The following is a 21,141-nucleotide window of genomic DNA, read 5'->3' as shown; positions in this document are numbered from 1 at the left end:
TAAATGCCAGGCTCTATTGCCTTAAGTGTTGTCAAGAAGCATTAATTCATACAATCCTCACAAAGACCTTATTAGGTAGATAACATTATCCCATTTTACAGATAAGTAAACTGAGGCCTAAAAAAATTAAGTAACTTGTCCAACATCACAGTTAGTAACTGAGTAAGGATTTGAAGAGTTAGCTTCAGAATACGTCCTCCTAGCCACTATATCATGCTGCCGCTTGTGAATATATGAAGATAATCATCATAAAACTGTTACTAACATTGAATAAAATCATACTAAAAATACGTAATTTACTCTCAAATGGTATAGAAAAAAATGTAGAGATATACAGAGCAAATGGTAAAGCAAATAGGGCAAAAACTTATGTGAACTGAATAACAGGTATATGGGTACTATATGCATTACTGTATTTCCTGCAACTTTTCTGTAAGTTTGAAATTATTTCCAATTAAAAAGTTAAAAATTAATCAATTATGTAGAGATATAAATATATGAAAATCAGTCAATGCCCAACAATGGGGGGTGGGGACTGGGTTAAACATTTTATATAGATTTGTGAAGGAAAAGAACCAAACCCAAAGATAAAACATGAAAACCCTCTGACATTCACATTATTGGAAGGCAAATTTTATTTAGATAAATTTAAAACTTTACTGTAAGCAAGAGTTATGTATTCTGCCTAAAGTAATGTAGTCTCTCCATGCTCAGTAATTAAAACTACAGTACAATATTACCTTCTAAGGTCATTTTGCAGTTCTGCATACATCTGAGATGTGCAATGTTGTTAAACATTTAAGTCTAAGTAACTCTAATACTAGGCTTCCCTTGTGGCTCAGCTAATAAAGAATCCGCCTACAATGCAGGAGACCTGAGTTCAATTCCTGGGTTGGGAAGATCCCCTAGAGAAGGGAAAGGCTACTCACTCCAATATTGCGGCCTAGAGAATTCCAAGGACTGTATAGTCCATGGGTCATAAAGAGTTGGACACGATTGAGTGACTTTCACTTTCTTTCAACTCTAATACTAACATGTTAGAATGTAAGTAAATCCAGTTTTACATTCAATCTTAAAACTGCTACATAATTAGAAAAAAACGTGACACATGCAGTAATTTGACAGGAAGATATAGGGAGACAAATGACTCATAATTTGCGGAAAAAAAGGAAAGTTGTTTGGTATCTGAATTCTTTTCAACCTTAATGAAAAAACAAAAATCTAATAAAAATCTTAAAGGGTATGGTTAAGAACTTTTTTTTTTTAGAATTAAAAAGCAATAACAAAAACAACAAACTTGATATTCCTTAACACAATTAAGCAGAACCATCATTTAAGTGATTTTGAGTTGCTTAATAAACCTATCTAATCCTGTGCCACTCAGATATATGAAAGGTCAGTGCCAACACATGCACCAATTCTTCATGAGTACATCTTCCAGGCTTGTCTCAACCAATTACTCAAACTGGAAATAATAAAGGGAGCTCAGAGGGACAGCTTGTGTAGTTACCTCATTACATTCATCCACAAGTATAAAGAAGAGATCAAATCGGGACATGATAGGAGCTGACAAATTTATATTCTGTTTCAACGATTTTGATCTGTCATAGTGTCCACTGATGGGGTTTGCTGCTGCCAAAATGGATGTCCTGGCATTCAGAGTAGCCTGACCACAAAAGGAAAAAATCATGACAGGTTTAAAGACAACTGGAATGGCATATGACAAACCTCAACCTCATTCATAATTAACAAAAACCAAAATAAGAAGATATCATCTTTCACCTACTAAATCATTGAAATCAAAGTCTGATATAGCAACAGGTATCCCCATACGATGTTGCTGGTATGATGCGTATGCCCTTTAAGTCAGCAATTTCTTACTAAGCTTTCATCTTGCAGCCAGATATAGGAAGAGGCGTACAATGCTTACAATGTTGTTTGTAATACAAAAGGCTGGAAATGACCTGAACATCATTCTTTTTTTATAAGAGCCTAATGAGTCAAACTGGGATATATACAAGTGAAAATCATGGAGTAATAAAAAACTAAAGTGGATCTAATATATACTGGTATAGAAAAACTATCAAAATAAAATTATAAAGTTAAATGAGCAAGGAATAAGGAATAAAACTTTATGTGCATTATGCTTATTTATGATAAAATATTCCTAAAAGGGACATAAACTCAGCAGACATTTCTGAGTATCTACTGGTGCTGGGAGGAGATTTCTCTTTTTAATTTATATTTACCTCTTACATTTTTCTTAACTATTTGAATGTATTACTTTTATTTTTAAAGATTTATTTCTAATGATAATTATAATATTGTACTTATTATTTCCATTTAAATGATTTGTCAATTTTATTTCTGTTACAATTGGAAGCACACTGTAGCAAAGACTACAGAGAAGCTTTGTGGAAATTTTGAAAGAGCTAAAAATTTCACCATTACTTCCTCTACTTTGTGTCGTAACAATTAATTTTCACAGTACCTTTAACAGCACCTGTAATTTGTAGTCAAGTGCTCTACCCCTGAGCTATGCCCCCAACACCTGTAATTTGGATTAATCCTCAGGGCTGTAGTTTCCATTTCAATTAACAGCATTTCATGTTGAAGTAATTAATGCATTTTATCTAAGTGACCATCTCCTGAGCTACAGAAGTCTACAAGGCTAAGGCATGATGGAGTGGAACAGAAGTGGACACACATACCTTCACTCCTGCTTTGGTGATAGAGATGGTTTGCTGTTCCATAGCTTCATGAATAGCAACCTGATCCCGCACATCCATCTTATCAAATTCATCAATACAACATACACCCTGTAATCAAATAAGCCTGGTATAAGAAACTTCCTTTCAGATGTCAAACGGCAAGGAAACTCAAAGTTTGCTACCATAGTGACTTTAAACAACTAAGGTAAGTAAGCAATTCCAATTCCCTCTACTAGAGTAAGACAGTATAAGATCCCCAAGGGAACCATACAACTTACAACTCATTTTAAACTTTAGTTTGCCCTTTAAACTAAGGGTAAAACTAAAAACAGGCAGTTACTTATTGCACTTTTATTCAACATCAAAATGTGTAAATCTCAGGGTCAAAACATTCTGGATCACCTCAGTGTTGATTCTAGGCTCAAAGTGAAGGATGAAGTTGGAACATAATGTTTCTAAGTATATACAGCTACAATTTACATGCATTCACAGATCTAACTGATCTATGACAAATACATGCAAAATGCAATAGATATACTCACAGATGTATCACAGTCTAGAAAGGAAAAAGTGCTGAGACATACTAGTCATAGCAAACAAGCTCAGGGCAGGCAATATAGTCTACAGAAGTTCAGAAAGTGCTGACTAATGATGATAATCCCAATTTCTAGATTAATAAAACCATAAATTATTCACTAAAAGTATTTTATTTTTTCTTGAAAAAGAACACCTTAATAGAAACTTATAGGTCTTTATTGATAGGGTAGGGGGTATTCTGATTTCTTTGTATCTAATCAGGTAAAATGTTCTTACATTATCAGCCAGCATCAAGGCTCCAGCCTCAATGACAAACTCATGAGATTCTTCATCTCTCACAACAGCTGCCGTTAAGCCAGCAGCACTGGACGCTTTGCCACTGGTGTAGACAGCTCTGGGACTGAATTCCTCTACGTGCCTGTTCAAGGTTATCATATTCATTAATATATGATTACAAAGCATCCTTTTCAGGATTATCAGCTTGATACAGTTTACATCAATTAAGAATTTACATCAAGTAAGAATTTAAGAGAACATTTGGAAAAGGCATTAAAAAAATGCAATAAAGATATATGCCATAGACCAAATAGAAAGTCTTTTCTCCTTTGGTCTTCTGAATAGGCTAAATCCATTCCTGTCAAAGGGAGATGAAATTCATACATGACAAAAACATCAATTAACAGTTTGGCACCAGTAATCTATTACAAGACCTTGCACTTAAAAAAATGAAAACAAACAAACAAAAAACACAAACAACAACAACAAAAATAAAATAGATGTGAAATTTATTCCAAAAAGGTAAGGTTGGCTTAACAACTAAGAAACAATAATATGCCATATTAAAAAAGATAAGAAGCATTATAATAGATGCAAAAAGTGTGAAAAAATCTAATACCCTCTCATGACAAAAACTCAACTAATTAGAAGAGGCTTTCCCTCAACCTGCTAAAGGGTATCTATGAAAACCCACAGCTAACATCATACTTATCTAGTAAAAGACTGAATGCTTTCCCCCTAAGAACAGGAATAAGACTTATGGGTCTATTCCTGCCACTTCTATTCAACATTACACTGAAAGATTCAGCCAGGGCAATTAGGCAAGAAAAAGAAAAAGGCACTCATATTTGAAAGAAAAAAGAACTATCACTATTTGCATTTAACATGATCTTGCAGACAAGTTAGATCCACTAAAACACAACTAATAAGTCCACTAAAACAGAATAAATCAGTTTGTTCATGTTGCAAGATAAAAGACCAATAGCTGTATTTCCACACACTTGCAACAACGCAAAAATGAATCTAAGAAAACAGTTCTATTTATATTAGCATCATAAAGAATAAAATACTTAGGAATAAATTTAATAAAAGAAGCACAAGCATATACACTGAAAACTACAAAGCATTACTGAAATTAAAGATGACCTAAATAAATGGAAAGATAACCCATGTTCATGGATCAAAAGACTTAATATTGTTAAAAAGCAAATATAATCAGGTACAATACAATACTGCTCAGAGGCAACACTAGTACATCTTTTGTGGTGGTGATGGAGAGATGGGAGGCAGGAGCAACAGAAATGAAGAAAAATAAAGAGAATTCATTTAACACATGACTATTATCTTCAAATCTAGAACTCAGTCCATGATATACTTGAAGGAAATAATATTTAATTTTAAAGCTCCAGCTAAAAATTTTATGTTCTAGAACACTGCCAAGTTAAAAATTTCCCAAATAAAGGAAAGGCAGCTTGATACAGTATGAAGAGCACATGCTTTGCAATCAAAGGCTGAATTCTAATATTCATGGCTTAGAGCCACCTGTCAGCTCTAAGGAGTTAGACAATTAACTGAGACTCAGAGTTTTGTTTGCCTCCCTGGAAAAAAAGAGAATATTATATGCCTGTCTGAATGCTGGCAGGATATGACATAATACACATACACACATACACAGACACACACAGCACCAAGAACACAAGAGGTGCTCAAAAACTGGTTGCCATTATCTTGACCTCTAAGTTTCTTAAAAGTTTGAAAGTAAGCAAGTATTTATAGCTTTTAAAAATTAGCAGAAAAAAAATTAATAAAAATTAGCAGAAATTGCTAACTTCATATTGGTAAGTTCAGCATAAAATGCCTCATCTTTATCACACTGTTTCTGGAAATTGTGTCCTGTATAAGAACCGTGAAGACATTTGTATTCTTAACCTCAGCAATCCTATGCCTAGGAATTTACCCAAAGGAAAATGATAAAATAAAAACTTATACACATTATGATGTTCACTGTATTTGATCGTTAAAATAAGTTACTCTGTTAAATTGTCTAATATCAGGGTAGGGGAATTATATTTTAAGCTATAATATGCCAACAAAAAACCATTGTGAAAAATAGAGAAACATCGAAAAGTATTTAAGATATTAATTAAAATTAAAAATATGCATGCTGTGACTTATAACCATGGAGATATATATATATTCATACATTCAAAGAGTTTAATACAAAGATTAAAAGAATTCTGTGTGGGAATGTAATTACTTATTCCAAAATCTGTAAAATGTTGTTACATTCTCCTTAACGAATTAAGGTGTACTTTAACCTAAGAGAGTTTTTGAAAGCCTGCAACTATGCGTATTATTTTCTTTGTTGTACTATCTCAGGCAAACACTTACTTGAGAAACTGGCTCTTAGCTGTACTTGGGTCACCAACAATGCAAACATTTATATCCCCTCGAAGAGAGGTCCCTTCCCCTGTTGTCTTTGGGACACCACCAAAGAGCATCAGCAAGACACCCCGTTTTACTTCATCATTACCTGAAATAAAGACCCAAGGTATTTTTCAGCATGAGTTTAAACAATTTCACAGGACACTACAAAGGCATGTTTACCAACCAAAGAGCAAAGGCAGCTGAAGCAAAGCTAAGACCAGAGTAAAAATATCTATCCGGTTTCTCACCTTGATCTTGGTTCTCGTCCTATGAATGTAAAGTCACCTAATCACTGTATTAATACCTTCACCTGAAACAGATGCTGATGCTCACCAATCTAAGAGTCTTTCCTTGTCTATAAGTCCTGCTTCCTACACAACGTCTTTCTCTATGTCACAGTCCTCAAATACCTCTCCCCACAAATAAACTATGTCCACTACAGCCTACCATATTTGTTAGTTCTTTCCAACTGCAGGTTATACAGCTCTATCAAGAGTTTCAGGAAATGGTCCATGACTTACCTCTTTTGTATAAGGAATAGTGACCCATGCTGAATATAAATACAAGCTAACTGAACTGATATGGATTAGGCAAGATGCTGAATGTGACCTACAGCTGCTTCTAAGAACTGTTTTTAAATGCATGACGGAAATGAACAATTAAAAAAAAAACACACACACACCAAATTTTAGAAATGTGATATTGGAAGAAACATTCTTCTGTCTTAATTATTACGACTTTCTGTGAATGCCATCAACGAAATGCTGGCACATGTACACAAAGCACTCCTTAGAAGCAGAAAATTTAAAATCCATTCCAAAAACAAAATTTCTGACTTATAACCTGTATGAAACAAATGCGTTGGAGGTGTGGTAGTTTAAACTAGCCCACAAATAATCCTCATTTCTAGATGGAGCTTAAAATTCTCCTCTCCGTAAGTGTGGCTGGGCTTAGTAACTTGGTTCCCACAAATAGCATATGGTGGAAGTGAAGGTGTCTAACTTCCAGCACTAGGTCCTGAGACGCATTGTGCTTCCTCCTTGCTCTGCTCTCTTGGACTCCATGCTCTGAAGGAAGCCAGCTGCTGTGCTATGAGGACACTGGAATAGTCCAGTGAAGAGATTCATGCGGTAAGGAACTGAGGCTTCCAGCTAACAAGCACTGACAGATAAGCAGTGAGTGGATCCTTGTAAGTGGATCCTCCAGCTCAAGTCAAGTCTTCAGATGACTACAGCCCTAGGTGACATCTTGGCTACGAAAGCTACAAAGACTGACCAAGACCACACAGCTAAGTCTCTCTCAAATTCCTGACCGACAGACTATATAAGATAATGTTTGCTGTTTTAAGCCATTAAGTCTGGGATAATTTGTTACGTAGCAATAGATTAACTTATGGTGGGAGAATGGAACAGTATAAAAATTTGATACCTACTCATTGTAAGGGAGGATACTCTCAAACCCACAAAGGATTATTAACATTAAGGATTTCAGTTCAATTTCACTGACCAAATATTTAAGCAGAAAAAAAGGTTAATTTTCAATGATTAAAACTCCATACCATAATCTTATTAACTCTTGCCATTACTTCAACTGAATATGGAGGGATGGGAATAAGAAAAATAAAGCATGAGACCTGAAAAGTTAGTCACATCCTTCAATGTGCAAGGGGATTTAATGACAGTGAGCAGCTAGTAACCAAGAGCTAAGAGAGTGTGAAAGTAGAAACCACAAGGTATAGGCATAGTTGTTGTTCAGTCACTAAGCTGTGTCTAACTCTTTGTGACCCCATGAACTGCAGCACGCCAGGCTTAGGCACAGTACATATAACCAAAAAAAAAAAAAAAAAAGAAATCTCTTCCCATTGTGAAAACTAACAAGAAAAAAAGAGATCAGGATATTAATCTGGCATATCAGAATACACTTACGTGCAGTTTTGTCCTAAAGTCCGAAAAAGAAGACTAAATGACTTTTTCTTTTTTCAAAAGAAAACTGGCAAAATACACACAACATAAAATTAACCACTGCAACCACTTTTAAGGGGTTCAGTGGAATTAAGTACATTCACTATCTTTTACAACCATCACCCATTGACTTCTAGGACTTTTCATAACCCCAAACACAAATTCTATCCATTAAACAATTCCCTATTTCTCTCCTCAGCAGGTAATCTTTTTCTACTTTCTCTCTCTATGAATTTACCTATTTAAGTATCTCATTTTAACTGGAATCATGTAATATCTGTCCTTTTATAAATGACGTTTTAAAATCCCTTCTAAACCCACTAAAAACCTTTTAACATCTGATTTATGTATTTTAAGAAGTTACATGTTGCTGTTTTACAAACAGTACTTTGACTTCAAGCTTATTTCACAGATAGACTTCTTACCATGTATAGTAGGGAACAGGCTTGTACAAAGATTGTGGTACAGATTTTTATCTTGACTCATTTCAAACACTTTCTCCCACTCCTTCACAGTCATTTGGTTCTTAATGCTCTCAGCTGTCTGTTCCTCATCTCGGAGCTCTTTTCCTCCAAACTGAGGGGGAGAAGACAGGAAAAAAATAGTAGTATAAAAATAGTCAAAATAAAGCGAAAGAGAAGAAACATCACCACAAACAAAATACATCCTGGGAGGTCAAAATCTGTTGACTGTAAAGGTTTAAAAAAAAAAAAAAATCTAAGCAGTATGGCCTAAGTTAACCAGGATTCCAAAGAGCTTGTCATTTGTCCAGTGATTTATAAATAACAAAAAAAGCTACCATTGTTTTGCATTGCTGTCTAAATGAATCCAGATGCTCAAGAGATGAGCCATAATAAAATGGTAATCATTGTTATGAAGACGAGAATGCACAGAATATTATGTTCACTCCTCATTTCCCAACACTGGACTATTTTCCAAAATTTTTCTCACTGCTTTCCCATCCTGCAAACAAAATAAAGTTCTCAACAACTATAATACCACGGGTCAATCACTCTTAGGAAGAGTAATTTATAAGCTATTTCCCAGATTACAAAATTTTTCTATTTCTACTTTCTCAAGGAGTATGACAGAGGAACTGTAACAATTAAAAAAACAAACAAGACCACCCCCACCTCCAGAAAAACCATTATTAGTAATATAGCACTAATGTGCTTAAAGCACTGAACTTCAACACACAAAAATAAGTAAGAGTTTTCCTTAAGGTCAGGAAGACAAGGCATGAAAAAATCTGGTTTTAGAACTAAAGAGCAAATCTCAACCCAAACACTTGTCTTTAACACTGAATTTGCGGCAGCCTCAGGTAATGTCTTTCTTAAGCTTTGCCATTCTACTAAGACACTCACCCTTGGGTTGGTTGGTGCAACACAGCAGGCAAGAAAGACCAGCCTGTATGAAAGGTCTCTAACACCAAGGGCCCGGAGACCTCGAACACCTTCTGTCTCATATCCATCAACACCACTGACACGGGAATCAGTTTCTGCACGTGCTCCTGAAACATTAAATGATAGGTTGTTTCATAGCTCAAATACTGAAGGTACTGATAATCAAAATTGCTCAGATAAATGAAACCTAAAAATACAAAAATTTCATTTCAGCTTTGAAAATTTCAGAACAGTAGGTTCTGTAGCAAAACCAGTTAGTCTTTGTTATCATTATAGTTCCTTGCTCACTTTGATTGGTAGCCAAAATAAGGAAGAGGCAAGAAGCTAGATGTTCTGCAATAACTGAGAATTTGTTAAACTGGAGCCACAGATTACTGACCTGGTGTGCTAAGCTTAGACACGTCAGGCACAACAATCAGCGTCCCTGTAAAGTCACATTTGTCACCAGCTTGAGCTGACTCCACAGCTTCAGCCCTCAAGATCACTTCTAAACTACGGGGGATACTCCCTCGAGGAAGCTCAGCTTGAGTCTCTTGAATACGAACCTATAACAGAGACAAATAAATGGCCAAGGATGAGATCTCTTTCAAGTGCCATGTGATCTTAATTAAATGCACAAATATTGATATATCCTAAATTATCTTACCAGTTGACAGACTTTTGACATGTGCCAACATTCATCTTAAAAATTCTCTACCATAAAACTCTTTTCAATTTGGTAAGATATTACATCTATTTAAAAACTGCAACTTCACTTTTACTCTCATTAAACAATACATATTTTGTTCTCTTTGTTGAAATTTACTTTGCGCTTTGGGTCCCATCCTCCTCTAAATTGTCAGGGAAATTTTATGAAAAATTTCACATCTATTATACCCTCCACCTCAGTGCAACTGTTAACATTACTTAAGATACACATGTTTACTATATTATTTGAAAGAAGTTGCAAAAATCAAGATATTTTACCCCTAAACATTAAAGCACTCATCTCCTAAGAATAAAGACAATCTCCTATGTAACCACAATGCCATCAATCACATCAAGGAGTTAAGTATTTAATTCCATGTCTTCTATTATCCAGTCCACTTTCGTATTTCCCCAGTTGTCAAGAATGTCCTTTATTACAGCTGTTCCCCCCCACAACCTAAATTCATATTTTGGTATTTGGTTTTTATATCAAGTTCTTTATCAGATACAAGCATCTCTTACCCAAAGTTGTGGGTAGAGTACAGGCTTCTTACTAACCAAGTATCAAAATAATACAAGAAAACTAAGTAAAGACTAAAAGTTGAATTTAATATTATTTATTTTAGTCTGGTACTCATTCTCCTAGTGCTTGAGCTACTGCAACTTTTCTTTCCTCCTTGCATATTCCGGAGTTACTCAGTCCTGAAGAGACTTAGCCCCTTCATTCTTAACTGCTACCATCTATCTCTTGCCCAGGTAACCATAACTTCCTATTAGTCTCTAGTTAAATACTACCACTGTTGTCCCATTAATCTTCCTGAAACAAAGAAAAATACACATCTGAAAACGTATTCCTCTTGCTTTTCAAAACAGGTCCAAACTTCTCAATTTGAGGATCCAAGTACTTCCATGCCTCATATCAAATCATCTCTCAGATGATCTCCAATTTGGTTCTTCTACTCTAATCATGTTAATCCCCATAGCTATTGACAAGCATGTCCATTTTCACCTGTCCTTTTACTTTTGCCTTCCTCCTGCTTAACCACCATCTCCAAATCGTATACCAAGTCTCTACTTCTTCAAAGTTTCCATAACTCTAACTTATAGTGATAACTAGTAACAAGTTACTGTTTATTCTTTGACAAATGTTTTATTTGTCTGAAGAAGCTTCCAATCCAAGATACTAAAAGTTAGAACACATTTATATACTAATAATTGAAATTTGCATGACAAATTTTTAGCTTAAACTTGTAGTTAGTTTTTATGTAAGTTACGGATCTTTAGGCAATTACAACATTGCCTAAGTTAAACTTATAATAATAATTACAAGTGCCTAGAAGTGAATTATTAGCATAGGCTGAATCTGATCTAAACAGAATTAATACCTTTTGAAAATCAACAAATCTTGACTTATTTGTATCCAGCAGGAATCTCCGTCTGTTGGCACAAACTGGATTTCGACAGATGTTTGGCTGTGTGTATTTGAATTGCTGTTCCACATCCTTGATCACTGTCTGACAGTCCAAGCACAGGAAAGTTCCGCTCACAAGCTCTGGGTGAACTGGGTGAGTTCGTACCACCTGCCCACTGATGCGAGTAAGCAAACCAATTCTGGATGAGGTGAGCTCTCGAATTCTGTTTAAAGAAAGATACTGCATTTGTAAATGTTCATTTCCAAACTAAAAATATTCACTTTTAATGAGAGGATATTCAAAGACAATTCATGCTTAAAACAATAAGAGACAAGGTATTCTTTAGACTCTCCTAAAAGTGATTTAGTCAACATGCCCATTCCTGAAGTATAATGTACATGCATCCACAACAAAAAACATAAATGAATAATAATAAAAAACAAAAAACAAACAAAAAAAACCCTAAGTAAAGGACATGAAAGAAATGCAATTACAATTATAAAACAGGGGCTTCCCAGATGGCGCAGTGGTAAAGACTCTGTATGCAATCCAGGAGATGTGTGTTTGACCCCTGGACTGGGAAGATCCTTTGGAGGAGAAAATGGCAACCCACTCGTTATTTTTGCTGGGAAAAAGCTCACGGACAGAGGAGCCTGGTGGGCCACAGTTTATGGCATCACAAAGAGTTGGACACAACTGTGTGACAGAGCACACACACAAATATATTTTCTGCTGACCTAAGTATTTTCTGCTTTCTAAATAAGCATTTTTATTGTACAGTTGTCATGGGGGAAAACTTGTTTGAACTTGAAGGTTTAGAAAACACTTTATTTCAGAAAATCATTTTATAGTAAATAACTTGATAACTTTATAGGTAATTTTAGTAAAGTTTTCAAAATATCACTTTAATCTCCTCCAATAAATTTATTCTTTAAATAATTGCTAAAGAGGAGAACAGTTTAAAAGTTATGCTATTTAAGCTCTTGACAATTCATTACTTTTTGTGACTGCTCTCAATTTTCATATTTTCTCTCTAAATTAAGTTTCACCTAAACATCCCTTAAAAGGTGTCCTAAAGTATTATAATCCCTAGAAATGACTTTACCTAACTTACTTCCCTTTCCATTTCCCTGGAAATATAGATTTTTCCAAAACTAAATGTTCTGGATAAGTGGGTATAACTCTTTACAGATGTAAGATTACAACCTTCTGAGCTTTCTGACAAGTGATAGCTATACTATTCAGTGAATTCTTTTTCCTTTCAAAGAGTTTCTTACTTGTGTCTGGTAGGTAGGTCTTGAAATGCAACATAAAAATCCTTGGCAAGAGGGATCTCTTTACGGTCTTTGACAAAGGTTTTCAAGGCTCGACATAGGTAAGGGTAAACTCTGAAAAGCAAACAAGAAGAAAATCAACTTACAAGGCTTACCAAGCCCTCTTTTCCCTTTCATGCTTCCCAATAGCTGAAACCAAGGAATTTCATCTGATTACATCCAAGCTTTAGAATGTAATTACTCAGGACCCTTCTATCATCTGGTCCAGGAACCTCTTTAATCCTTTATTACACCACAAATACATCTAAGATAACGCAAACACCAAATATAAAGTGCTATTCCTTGATATCTATTATTTTTTAAATAATCATTTAGCATGCACACCACAGACCACTCCTCTGTCCAAGATTACTCTTCTTGAACCTGGGCAGTGTACTACCTCTTAATAGCAAAGCAGCCTCCCATTTGGTGTCAAGGCCTAGTATGTTCTTCCAGGTTTAATTCTTGATTGACAGGAAATGGATAAGGGTAGGGAAGGAATCTGTGTACTGATGTGAGAGCAAGTTGGCAGAAACGTTTCACCTGACTGGTTAGGTGGGTGTGTGCAGGTCCCCTTGAGTTAAGTTTTAAACAGCTGCAGTAGCTTGGCTTACGCAGTAGGATCTGGAAGTCCTCTGAAGGATCAGCTACTCTCAGGAGACAGAACTGTGCAGCAAAGTCTGTGCATGAGGTATGGACATAGGTGTTTCTACCATCAGCCCAATTTTCTACCTCCCTCTCACCTGTCAGGACAACTTCTCCTACTGCATACATTCACAATAAACTCTACTGCTTATCCTTCTAGCCATTCTTGATAGTCAGATATAACTAGAAACACTGAGACAAATCCATCTCCCAGTCCATCAGGTGAAAAAATAGGACTGTGACTCCTTATTCCTGGGTCTTCATTTCTCCTTCATAACTGTCCACAGTGTTTATTTTAACCTGATTTTATTTATACAGATTGTCACATTTATTTAATCCAAATGAAGACAGAATTTTGTGTAGAAAAATGTTTCTTGCTTTATATAGCAATCAAAAGCAGATTAAAAGCCTAATGTCTAACTTCTGCCCCCCAAATATTCTTTAGCTTTTAAAATGTTTCAAGGGATTTTATTTAATATGGGATGGGGAATGGATTAATGAATGACATAGCAATAGTACTGAATGCCTGACACAAAATAAGCAATTCTCTTAACACTTGGAAAAACTATCAATAGAAAGCAGAGATTTTCAATATCTGCATGTGAAAACTAGTCAACCCCACAAAGGCCTAATTAGCTCAGAGCAGCACTAAAATGACCACTGGCTGTAAAAAAGGGCTTCTGTGACACCTGCCCTCCCTTTATCCTCACAAATTAACACTTCCATTCCAACAAGAGCTGGCTTCCCAGGTTCCATGTCTACTTAAAAGATTATTATACCATACCTATAGAACTCCTCTTGAATGGTGGTAGAAAGTTGCTGGTTAAATTGCTCCAGGTCCACAAAACTCACAACCAACGTGTTTCTCTCAGGACGAATTAACTCCTCAGCTAACTGCAAGTATTTAATTTCTCCATCGCTGTTCTGGAACCTGCAGATACATACAAATCAGATGAAACTGAAATTAGGCAGTAAAAAGAAGAATCTGAATGCCTGATAATTTGGTGTACTGGTTAAAGATCATCAGCTTTAGGGCCAGAGACGCCCATTTTAGTAGTTGTACACCTTAAGGCTAGTTACCTGTCTTCTCTAAACCTGTCCCTCTTCTTTTTGAATATAATAATAATAAAAAAGATTAGAACATCATCCTCTAAGGTTAACTGTGGTGAGTAAATGAGAGAATGCCTACGAAATCTTTTGTAAACTTGGGAACATAGAAAAACTAGGTCTTCAGATTTAAATCTGAATCCCGCCCCCCCAATATTTATTGATTTAGCTGCATTGGGTCTTAGTTGTGGCATGTGGGATCTTCACTGCGTTGTGTGGGATCTTTCTTTGCAGCACATACTTTCTAGTTGTGGTGTGCCGGCTGGCTCAGTAGTTGAGGCCCACAGGCTTAGGAGTTCCATGGTACATGGGATCTTAGTTCCCTGACCAGGGATCAAACCCACAACCCTTGCATTGCAAGGTGGATTCTTAACCACTGGACCACAAGGGAAGTCCCAAATCTGAATTTCTTGATTTACCATTTCCCAATCTTAACTGTACATAACAACAATAAAAGAACAGTTAGCATTTGTTGATTAGAAAATATTAAATAAAAAAACTCAGGTTATAATCCAAAGATTCAATTTCTAAAGGGAAAACTGACAGATTGTTGATTTAAGAACAAGAATATCAATAAATACATGGAAACGAGGTGCTTCAGGGCTCAAGACCTCAGGGAAATGAAAATGTACATACACACAAAGTAAAGCTGGGGTGTTTTCTCCTAACAGGTATCATACTAACATATTTACTTTTTATTCTTTTAACATAACCATGCATATAGTTTGGAGGAAAACTAAATTCTTCCTTCAAATACAGCATTTTCTGTTTAATACATTATGAACATCTCTCTGGAAAGCACTATGCCAGAGGTACCATAAGTTGGAAATAATAGCATTCCTCTTCTCCTAGGGTTGACACTCTCAGAGGAGACATTTCTATTAAAGAGAGGGATGAGACATCTAAACATCTAAGACAAATGAATAGACAAAATGTTTATTCAATCTTTTTCTAAAATTTATTTTTTAATTGAAGGATAATTGCTTTACAGAATTTTGCTGGTTTCTGCCAAACATCTACTTGAAATCAGCCATAGGTATACATATGTTTCCTCCCTCTCCACCCTGCCCCTCTAGCTTGTTACAGAGCCCCAGTGTGAGTTCCCTGAGTCATACGGCAAACTCCCACTGGCTATCTATTTTACACATGGTAATCTAAGTTTCCATGTTACTCTGTATGTTTACTCAGTCTTCAAACAGGATATTCTGCAATGTCTCGGTGTGGATGAATCTTGAGGACATGGTGCTACGTGAAATAAACCAATTCAGTCCAGTCCAGTCCAGTTGCTCAGTTGTGTCTGACTCTTTGCGACCCTATGGACTGCAGCAGGCCACGCTTTCCTGTCCATCACCAATTCCCAGAGTTTACTCAAACTCATGTCTATTGAGTTGGTGATGCCATCCAACCATCTCATCCTCTGTCATCCCCTTCTCCTGCCTTCAATCTTTCCCAGCAACAGGGTCTTTTCAAATAAGACAGTTCTTTGCATCAGTTGGCCAAAGTACTGGAGTTTTAGCTTCAGCATCAGTCCTTCCAATGAATATCCAATCACACAAAGACAAATACTGCATGATTCTACTTATATGAGGTATCTAAAAGAGTCAAATTTGGCAATTTCCTGGCAGTTCAGTGGTTAGGACTCTGTGCTTTCACTGCTGTGGGCCCAGGGTTCAATTCCTGGTCAGGAAATTAACATCACGTAAGTCATGGGGTAAAGCCCAAAAAGAAAGGTCAAATTCATAGAATCAAAGAGTGGAATGTTGGTTGGAGGAAAAGGAAAATGTGGAGGTATTACAGGCATAGTTTCAGTCAATAAAAAGAAATGCATTTGGATCGATACTAATGAGGTGGATGAACCTACAGCCTATTAAACAAAGTGAAATCAGAAAGAGAAAAACAAACATTGTTTATTAAGGCATATATATAGAATCTAGAAAGATGGTACTGATGAATCTATTGGCAGGGCAGCAATGGAGACACAAAGATAACAACTTGTGGACACGGTGTGGGAAGGAGAGGGAGGGATCAACTGAAAGAGTTAACACTGAAACATACATATTACCATATGTAAAACAGATAGCAGTGGGAATTTACTGTATGATGCAGGGAGCTCAAACCTGGTGCTCCGTGGCAACCTGGGGTGGGATGGGGTGGGAGGTGAGAGGGAGGCTCAAGAGAGAGGGGACATATGTGTACTTATGGCTGATTCATGTTGATGTATAGCAGAAACTAACACAATATTAACAATAAAACATAAATAAAAATTATGAAAGTTAAAAAAAAAGTTTTAGTGAAGCAAGATGGATAAGTTCTAACAGAATCTACTGAACAACAACACATTGTACAGTTAAAATTTTGTTAAGAGAGTAGCTCTCATGTTAAGTGTTCTTTCCACAATAAAGGAAAAAAAAAAAAAGGTGAAAGAAATGTGACAGGTGCATATAAACTAATTTTGCCTAACAGTTAACACCTAGAAGCGCTTTAAGCATATAACAGGTGGCACTGGAATTTGGCCTGGAAAGACTTTTAAAAAATCTGAAAGGAAAAATGAGTGATAGATAGACTGGCTACAGATGTTTCCAAGTATGGGACAGTCAGGAAAGATATGGGAGGACCGTGGGTGATGACAGAATGGCTGTGGAAGATGAAACTAGAAAGAGCAGCTATGAAGTATTTGGACTTTATTTCAAAAGGAATGGCAAATCAAAGTTGGTATTTTGAGAGGGAGGTTAACATTTTTTTCTCAACAAGGATTATTTGTCTTATTCATCATTGTGCCTAGCAGTTAGCTACAAGGCAAACTGCAAGGAAGTGAAGGTAACTATATTATTTGTTAATATCAAACATAGTTGAGGACCTTCGTAAAATGGTATGGTGGCTAGGTGGGATTAAGCATGGGATTCACATTCAGATGAAATAGCTGGCAGTAGATACACAACCAGAGGTAATGCAAAGTGGCAGCCTGGGAACATAAGGGAAGAAAGGATTGGTGCTGCCTGAAAGGTTCATAGGGTTTAACAAACAGCTATGAATCTTTAACTAGGCTTTGAAGGATGAATAGTTATCAGGCAGAGAATATTATGAAAAGTAGGGAAATATAAACTATGGTATTAAGTATATCAGAATTTTATTAAGACAGCAGAACTATTAACAGTAAAAGTATGGAAATATCCCATATGTCCACAGATGGATGAGTAAACAAATGAAACAGTAATAATGAGTACTATTCACCCTTAAAAAGAAAATTCTGGCACATGCTACAACATGGATAAACCTCAAAGACATTATGCTAAGTGAAGTAGGCTGGTCACAAAAGGACACATATTGTATAACGCGAAGTCTGAGGTACCTGGAGTAGTCCAATTCACAGACAGAAAACAGAATGGTGGTTGCCAGGTGCTGGAAAGTGGGGGGAATGGTGAATTATTGTTTAGTGAGTGCAGTTTGTTTGGAAAGAAGAAAAGCTTCTGGAGATGGATGTTAGTGATGACTATATTACAAGGCAAATGTACTTAACATCAGTGAACTCTATGTTTAAAAAAGGTTAAAACGGGTTTTTACCACCACAACAAAGAATTTCCTGTCATGTTATGCTTAAAGATACTGAAGTCATTAAGGTCCCTAAGGACAGCCACAAGAAACTTTAATGACGGAAAGTATTTTCATAAGACATGGTGCTAATTTGTTAAAGCTTCAATATAACTAATGCTGACAACTTAGTAGAGCTTTTAAATATTAGTAAAATCGTATATAATTTTTTTTAGGACTATTGCAGAATCTCAGGCCAAGGATGTCATCGAAGAGTACCTCAAATGCAAAAAAATGATCACATTAAAAAGCTGAGCTCTTTCTTATAAAAATTTTTTTCCTAACTCATTCCAAAGTGCTTCCACTTCTTCCTGGAAGCAGTAGAGTCCATACTCGGGGAAAGCAGCGATATTCTGCGCGATCTAAGAAAAGTAACCGGTGGCAGTGGCTGCAAGCCAGAGAGAAGCGGTTTGTGATGCCTGGAGCCTAAAAAAAAAACAACAGGAAAAAAAAAAAAAAGAAAAGAGGGATTTGTGGGGTTGGAAGGGAAGGAAGCGAGAGATGGAGGGAGTGCGTTCAGTGCCATAAGCAACGCAGGACGGCCCCTAACCCGGGCATCTGTCAAGCACCAGGTTCATTCCCACACATTCACCTCCACAGGCTCCAGGGCTGCCTGGCCTTCGGTGGACCCCATGAGGTCCCCGCCAGTTCGGCCTCCCCCCACGACTCAGCCGTGCGGCCTAACTGGACGAGTTACTCATTCCCACCCAGCTTCGGCGTCCGCACAGGGAAACCGGGGCTACGCGACCACCAGCCTTTCGGGCTGTGAGGGCTGAACAACGGGCCTAAGCGTTCGGCCCAGGACACAGCACACGGCAGGAGCCCGAGGAACGGCTCCAGATGAATTTCACCAACCCTGGAGATCAGCCCGGCCCGGCCCAGGCTCCTCCCCAGGGCCCGCTCTCCAAGGCGCGCGACCCCTCAGTACCCAAACGCACGCGAGGCCCTAGGCGGCCCCAGACTCCGGAAGCCGGGAGGGGAAGTTCCGCGATTAAGGGGCGACCGCCGACTTACTCCTCCAAGAAGTCCAGGAACAGTTTCTGGCACTTCTCGGCCACCTCATCGCGGACTTCCAAATGCTGGCTGCCGGCGCCCGGCTCTGCCGCGGCAGCGAGATCCATATCTGCCTAACGCTGAAGGGCAGCTGGCGCCACACTAGAGTTGCTTCTCCTCCGCCGCTGCCGCTCTGCGCGCGCCGCCTCCGTCCCGCCCCTTCGCTGGAAGGCCGGAGCCAATCGTGGCTCAGGAGCCCCGAGATTCGCGCCAAACCTGCCCAATGAACGCGGTTTCTCTCTCAGCCCCGCCCACGGAGCGGAGATTTCGCGCCAAATGCAAAGCTCCGAGAAAGCTGGGTGGTCTGCCTCTGCGCCTGCGCAGTTGGTCGTGTCAAGGGAAATTTGGCTGCTGGAGGCTGAAAAATAAGATCTTTGTTCTGGGGTGGGGTTGGGGGTGATTTTTCAAATTTTCTTCGAATCGTTTGAGTGATATTAATTGAGCAGGAGGCATAAGGCTTTAGAGAGGAAAATGAGTAAGATTCAGACCTCCTGCTTGAGCCATCCAATTCAGTTCAGTTCAGTGGCTCAGTCGTATCCGACTTTTGGAGACCCCATGAACCGTAGCACGCCAGGCCTGCCTGTCCATCACCAACTCCTGGAGCCATTCAATTGGAGGACATAAACTGTAAACCACCGGTTAAAATCCTGTAAAAAGAGTTAAAAGTGATGTATAAACAGTACCAGGGGGAAAGGAGAAAGGGGAGTTGGCAAAATTATTCTGGTTGGTGCTGACCGGAGAAAACCAGCGATTATTTGACGCTGTTGATTTAATTCCTCTGACAAACGCACTCTTGATTTGGGTCTTCCTGACTTGCCTTTCCACCCCTTGGTGGCCATATTTCCCCGACTTCATTTCACTTGTTTTCTCCTATATCTTAGCCATTTCTGATTAGCCCCCTTTATAAGGTGGCTCTTTAGGGAGTCCCTTAAATGTGCTGTTTCTAGAACCCTCTTTTCTCCTAAAGGAGCTCTCTTGGGCGAGCCCCTCCACTCCCTTGGTTTCAATTCACCAAGATCTGGGTGCTGATGAATTCTCGAAGTGTATTACCAACCAGTTATCTTTCTTGGGCCTCCAAAAATTATGAGAAACTTGGCTTAGTTCTATTTTTTTGAGGCTTCTAAGTATATTAAAAGGAAAGTTTTTTTTTTTTTTTTAATGGCAAACAGGATGATAGAAGCTCCAGTCATTCTTTTAACACACACACATAAGTTGAAGGCCCTATTCACAAGACATTTACAAGGTTTAACAAAAAAGTTCATTGCTTGTGTACCAGAGTATATCAGATGGTGTGTATTACCTCATTTGAAGGGGATGGGAACCCTTGCAGATCTGTATCCCTCAGCTCTTCACCAGCTCCAGATCTGCCTGCCCACAGAACATCACTACTTGTATATACTATACTAACTGCTAAGTCACTTCAGTCGTGTCCGACTCTGTGCGATCCCATGGACTACAGCCTACCAGGCTCCTCCATCCATGGAATTTTCCAGGCAAGAGTACTGGAGTGGGGTGCCATTGCCTTCTCCGATGGTACAACTAGTGGTGCTCAAAGTTTTTGATCTCAGGATCCCTCTTTGAAGCCTTAGTCTTTGAAGCCCCCAAAGAGCTTTTGTTTACATGGGGTTTATCTATTGATAGTTACATGGGGTATACCTATTGACATTTATCTACTTATTTACTGAGAAACTAAAATTAAGAATTTCTAAATATTTATTCATGTTTAAATAACAATAAACCCATTACATGTTAACAAATATTTTCTAAAACTGTATTTTCAAAACAGGACAAATGTAGTGGTAAGACTTATACTGTTCAGCACTTTGTAAATCTCTTTAATAAAAATTAAATTAATTAAATTAATACCCCATTATTATTTTGAAATAGTTTTGACCTCACGAACCTCTTTAAAGAATCTCAGAGACGCCCAGAGGGTCCTTTGAGAATCTCTGGTTCAGACTTAAAGGCATCAAAACTATGAGATGTAAAAGATTATACTCAGCCATAACTGATTTCACATA

At 37.6% G+C, this 21,141-nt stretch overlaps 1 protein-coding gene across 1 annotated transcript in view; it reads right to left on the bottom strand.

The window, feature by feature from the left end:
• MCM6 (minichromosome maintenance complex component 6) overlaps positions 1-19,268 on the bottom strand; it is a 37,665-nt gene extending 18,397 nt beyond the window's left edge. Inside the window, exons 1-11 of the mRNA XM_061135697.1 lie at positions 19,082-19,268; positions 14,157-14,303; positions 12,692-12,802; positions 11,388-11,637; positions 9,695-9,860; positions 9,277-9,422; positions 8,338-8,488; positions 5,916-6,057; positions 3,525-3,666; positions 2,712-2,819; positions 1,511-1,666 (exon numbers count right to left, since the gene is read on the bottom strand). Coding sequence (XP_060991680.1) covers positions 1,511-1,666; positions 2,712-2,819; positions 3,525-3,666; positions 5,916-6,057; positions 8,338-8,488; positions 9,277-9,422; positions 9,695-9,860; positions 11,388-11,637; positions 12,692-12,802; positions 14,157-14,303; positions 19,082-19,188 — 1,626 coding nt within the window. The 5' untranslated portion in view covers positions 19,189-19,268. The remainder of the gene's footprint in view (positions 1-1,510; positions 1,667-2,711; positions 2,820-3,524; positions 3,667-5,915; positions 6,058-8,337; positions 8,489-9,276; positions 9,423-9,694; positions 9,861-11,387; positions 11,638-12,691; positions 12,803-14,156; positions 14,304-19,081) is intronic.
• Between the last annotated feature and the right edge of the window lie 1,873 nt (positions 19,269-21,141).

This window comes from Dama dama, chromosome 33 (assembly GCF_033118175.1).
Source record: "Dama dama isolate Ldn47 chromosome 33, ASM3311817v1, whole genome shotgun sequence".
Taxonomy (NCBI): domain Eukaryota; kingdom Metazoa; phylum Chordata; class Mammalia; order Artiodactyla; family Cervidae; genus Dama; species Dama dama.
This window is presented reverse-complemented; position numbering and strand designations above follow the sequence as displayed.